The sequence below is a fragment of the Triticum urartu genome, chromosome 2A (assembly GCF_056163025.1).
Source record: "Triticum urartu cultivar PI428250 chromosome 2A, HENAU_Tu73, whole genome shotgun sequence".
Lineage (NCBI taxonomy): Eukaryota > Viridiplantae > Streptophyta > Magnoliopsida > Poales > Poaceae > Triticum > Triticum urartu.
Window position 1 is genome coordinate 695,426,220 of NC_141874.1, and position 5,399 is coordinate 695,431,618.

A 5,399-nucleotide genomic window follows, 5' to 3' on the forward strand; every position below is an offset into this window, starting at 1 on the left:
AGAGTCTTGGGTCTTTGTTCGCCCGCGATTTTTTTACGCGGAGGCCTTGGCCTCAATCAACTAATTAAAGAGAACAAAGTTGTCATGTTAATTAGAGGAAAATCAGGCGAAAACCGAAATTACACGCACAAAGGCCGATCGTCATGGAGCATGAAAATTGCCAATAGGGAATCCCCGACCAATATTACTACTGACACAAACTTACAAATACACAGGTAATAAGAGAACAACCGTCAAGACTGTCCATAAGCACCATCGTCATGACCAACTGCCTTCAATCCAGCTATTTTGACTTTGCCGCAAACAGTTACCAATGACGCTTTCCTTGCGACATCTGCATGAGCACCGTAGCGCCAACAATAGATAACTCCAACTTTGACAACAAGGTTTACAAGAGAAATATGTAAGGCTTGCGCCTCCCTAGCTAGCCCCCCGATATGGGCACCTTCATGTTTCATTGTCAGCAGCAAAACCGCCACGGCAACTCCGACTTCACAAGGATGACGAAACTGGAAAAGACCCATTGGACAAATCCAAAAGGTTGAATGACGAAGCATGCGGCGATTATGCGGAACCTCAGTGTTGTCATCGTCGCTAAACAAACCATGCTGTAGGGATCCAGGGTAGTCGCCTTGGCATCCACGCTAAACAGTCCACCCCCAGCTTCAGCAATCGAACCGTGAACATTCATATTGACCCCTATACTCACATGAATTGTATTCGAGTGAACCTTGGTTACCGTATCCTATTCCTTTTGCTTCATGATACTTTACAAAACCCTAGGTCAGATATATCGACATCCCTATGAGTCAAACACATTGGCACTATATATCAGTCTCCTTGTTATTGATTTTCTTCTCTTTTCTCGTTCTCGTGTTCCGGCATCCCCGTGATCAATTCACGCTGTGTCTGGCCAGACATTGATGGGTGCTGTCACACCGAGAGGGCCCGAAGAATATCTTTCCATCGCCTGAGGAGAAAATCTTAGTCTCGAGCTATCTAGTCACTTGGCATACGTTTCCTATGAACATGTAAATTGTTGCTATGATCACCCTGTTATGATTGACGTTGGACCAACCCCAAAGTGCATCATCCAGTATGAAGTGACTCGATGTTCCCATGGTCTAAGGAATTGTCCATATGTTAACTTTCTATGTTATGGACTATAAACATGTGACGAAATCATCTCAAATATAACATACAACTTGGGTCAATTCAACATGAGTGTTCTTCCAACATTGTGCCCCCGATATTGTTGACATCATCGTTAGACTTAACTGTAACCATGATCAAGAAAACAGAATCATCATGGAACACTTGACCTAGTCCTAACGGCAAGACTAGGAATCTTATCTTTACCGTTTATAGTCCTACACATGCATGTGATTTTTTTTCTCTGAATCTCTTAGTTCTCGCAAATTCGAGAACCATAGCAATTTTATCATAGAATATAAACATCAATTATAAATTTAGAAATAAATAAAACATAATTATTATTGCCTCTGGGCATATTTCCAACACTTGCCTCCAAGAAAGCCAACAAATGCCTTGATACCCGCATCACCGATAGAAACCATTTGACTGGTGGTAAGACCATCGGCGATGGTGGTTTCTTCGTGAATAATCAATCTGACTAAGGGATGTCCCTTTAGAGATTCAGTGGGATAATTCGAGTGCACAAAGCATGTACACATTTAGCACACACACAAAATTTGGAGTCATGATTTAGGTACCTCCCTATACGGGCGGGCATGTAACTTTAGTGCAACTACGCCCGTAGGATTCAACAAGGTTAATCTGCTGGATGTATAGAAAGAGAAGGGAGGAGCGTTTTGGTTCCCGGGAGCATATGCTCCTGTGTGAACAGTAAATTCAAAAAAATGTAAAAAAATTGAATTTTCTAGTAGATGTTTGTGTTAGGCCCTTCCGGGTGCTCCAAGGCGTAATAGTGCTAATTAAGGGTGCCACATTGGCAAAAAAGTGATGTGGCATAGCAATTAAAGAGAAGAGAGAACATTATGGTGACCCCAGAAGGAAACGACGCTAAGCGCGTGAAACTATGCTAAACGGCTACCAACCAATGCACGAAGGAGTTTAAGTGTTATGCAATTAAATGAGAGGAGCGTAGCTACAAAATCAAAGCACATATGCATTGAGAAGATTAGTTGCTAAGGTTGTTAATGCATCTAGAATCTCACCTAGTAAGCACCAATGCATTGGAAGAGGCCAAGCATGCGTGACAAATTTCATGTGAAACGGAGCAGCAATGTTTCGTTGGTGAAAAAACAAATTTTGGGTGACATTTGGTTTTCAATTTGTTTTTGTATTTTGCACATGCCAAAATGCTTAACCTTTTTGTCTCAAAATTTGCAGGTAGCATTTTTATGTGACTAAGATCACATAAAAATTTTGTCTTGATTTTTTTCACATTTGAATATTTTTGGACCCGGGAGCCAAATTGAATTTGCGGAAAGATAGTCGATTTCAACGAAATTGGGTGTAAAGAAAATACAACAGAACGTAGTGTCAAGGATGCTCAAAAGAACAGCTGGTATACTCAAATAGTAACTCATAATAAAAATAGTTTTAAAAACTCTGAATAAAACACGCGAGAGTAGTTTACGTACAGACATGTAGCCCACTGAAAAGAGTGGCCTTTTTCTTTTCCCACCAAGACACCAACCATGCCATATGCCAACCACACCTTTCACCATTATTTTCGTATGGCACTATAATATTTTACTCCCTGGAACACATTCTTTGCACACCAAAATCAATAAACGTTGACGACGAGGGCCACGAGGGGTGCCATCCATGCCAACCCGGCCTGCATAATTAAGTCTGAACTGCTGTCCCTCGTGGAAACTCGGCGACCGGCGACCTCAACAGACCCCATCCGGCACCAACCCCGCGCTCCGGGACACCTATTTATAGCTCTCGCCGCGCACGCTCTGGGCAACCAAGCAGCCGCTGCAACATACTGCAACTACTTTGCACTAGCAACACAACGCTCTGACTGAGCTCATAGCCTTCGCGCCTGCCCGTCTTAACTAGTTGATCGCCGCAGCAATGGCCTCCACCAACAGCTGGACCCACGAGATTGAGTCCTCAGTCGCGGCACCGCGCCTGTTCCGTGCCGGCGTCATGGACTGGCACACTCTGGCACCCAAGCTCGCGCCCCACATCGTCGCCAGCGCCCATCCCGTCAACGGCGAAGGCAGCATCGGCAGCGTCAGGCAGTTCAACTTTACCTCAGGTACGAACGCATCACAATCCCATACAACCCATGCGTGTCACCTCAGTCTAGAAATCCGGCGTGTATCTATACATGGTCAAGCGGAAGCATAACACGCAGTTGATCATGCAGCCATGCCCTTTAGCGTCATGAAGGAGAGGCTAGAGTTCCTGGACGAGGAGAAGTGTGAGTGCAAGTCAACCCTCATCGAGGGCGGCGGCATCGGCTCGGCCATCGAGACCGCAACGTCGCACATCAAGGTGGAGCCGGCGGCCAACGGCGGGAGCGTCGTGAAGGTGGACTCGACGTACAAGCTGCTGCCAGGCGTGGAGGTGAATGACGAAATCACCAAGGCCAGGGAATCCGTCACCGCCATCTTCAAGGCCGCCGAGGCCTACCTCATCGCCAACCCCGACGCCTACAACTGAATCTGTTGAGAGATATCATACATGATTATGATGTCCCTAGTTTGAATTCCGTGTGTTTTCTTCCCGATGTAATAAAGCTGCTCCAATCTCTAAGCTATAATAGTGACGCCGAGCGCGAGAGCACCGCCAGAGTGTGGACGTGAGAAGTTAAAAGGTTGAGTATTTGTAACTACCAAAGGGTTCTGTTGTTTGATGATATTGGTGCTTGCTTATGTGAAATACCTAAACACTCTTATATACTGCCTCAATTCTATAATTCTTGTCATAGTTTTAGTTTTGACCTAAAAGCGCAACAAGAATTACGGAACGGAGGGAGTTTTTGGATTTGGAAGTTTATGTGTCGACCTCTTACACAAATCCTATATGTATGTGAAATACCTAAACACTCTCCCGAAAATAGAAAAACTAAACACTCTTATGTGCAAAAAAGAAAAATGTTTGCATGTCATCAAAGTCTGTTTATAGGAATCCAAGAAAGGCATTTATTTGCTACTCCATTTGCTTCTAAATATAAATCCTTTTAGAGATTTTAATATGGATACCATAAGTAGCAAAATGAGTGAATCTAAACTCTAAAATACGTTTGTATACTTATGTATGTAGTCCAAATTAAAATCTCTAAAATCCTTATATTTAGAATGGGAGGGAGTCGAACATAATTTCGTTTTCTCTTTTCAAGTTGTAAGAGACAGTTGACATGTCATTGTGTTTTATTTTGGCACCATTTTTCGACAAGTGCATCTATAATCTATTGGGTCCTTGTTGGCAAGTGAAATCCACGTTCTTCATGTATCCCCTTTTCAAAGCGAACTTACATTTGTGTGTAATGAATAAAATGCAAATTGTATCAGGAGTCCTTAAACTACCACAACCTTCTTACTTGCCTTTTAATTTTTTTATTTTGAGACTCCGTAATCTTTTGTCCATTTCTCCCGTGACTCCTTTTAACTATCAGACTAAAAAATTCCGTTTGAGCCATGGGCACAAGGGTGGGAATATCATACGAGAAACTAAACAGGTTAGAGGGGCCCATAATATCGCCGAAAATAAGAGAGCCAACTGAGAAGTTGTGATAGCCCCCACCACCACCCACACACACACTAAAGAGCATCGATAGATTAGGAAGTATCGTGGTACGAGGAATATATAAGTTTGCAACACTAATGGAAAATTAGTATTTGTTTCTCTTCTACTGTCTACTGAAATAGGATGTTCTTTTCATCGCTCCTCCTAGCCTAGAGACCCTCATCCGATTTGATACCTTCCTCCCAACTGCCTATCAAACTTTGGTCATTTTGCTTGCTGTTATGATGTTGGTTTCCATTTTGAGGTTCCAAAATATATTGGGAACTACTAAAATCGCTACTTATTTGACAAAGCTAGGATAAAGCTAAAGATAAACACACTCATTCCTCCTCCCCAAGAAAAGAACCAGGGCGATCGGGTTTCCTCCTCCTCCCGTCAGCGCCATCGCCGGTTCGCCCCATCTCTGATGGCCTTTGGGCCGTCACTACTAGAAAAAGGGCTATAGATAAAATTGACACTAATGGCGCACCAGAGAAGTGGTGCGCCACTACTATATACTAATGGCGCATCATGTGCCGATGCGCCATTAGTGTGGAAGGCACTAATGGCGCACCAGACACAAGGTGTGCCACTAGTAACAATTTTTTTTTCATTTTTCCAAACATACTAATGGCGCATCCAGGCAAAGTGCGCCATTACTAGTTCTAACT

At 43.4% G+C, this 5,399-nt stretch overlaps 1 protein-coding gene across 1 annotated transcript; it reads left to right on the forward strand.

Moving 5' to 3' along the window:
• The first annotated feature begins 2,937 nt into the window (after positions 1–2,937).
• On the forward strand, positions 2,938–3,919 carry LOC147986857 (pathogenesis-related protein 1-like). Its single transcript, XM_087544979.1, has 2 exons — positions 2,938–3,256; positions 3,368–3,919. Exons 1-2 carry the CDS (start codon positions 3,070–3,072, stop codon positions 3,661–3,663), a joined length of 483 nt encoding a protein of 160 aa, XP_087401105.1. The 5' UTR covers positions 2,938–3,069; the 3' UTR covers positions 3,664–3,919.
• The last annotated feature ends 1,480 nt before the right edge of the window (positions 3,920–5,399 follow it).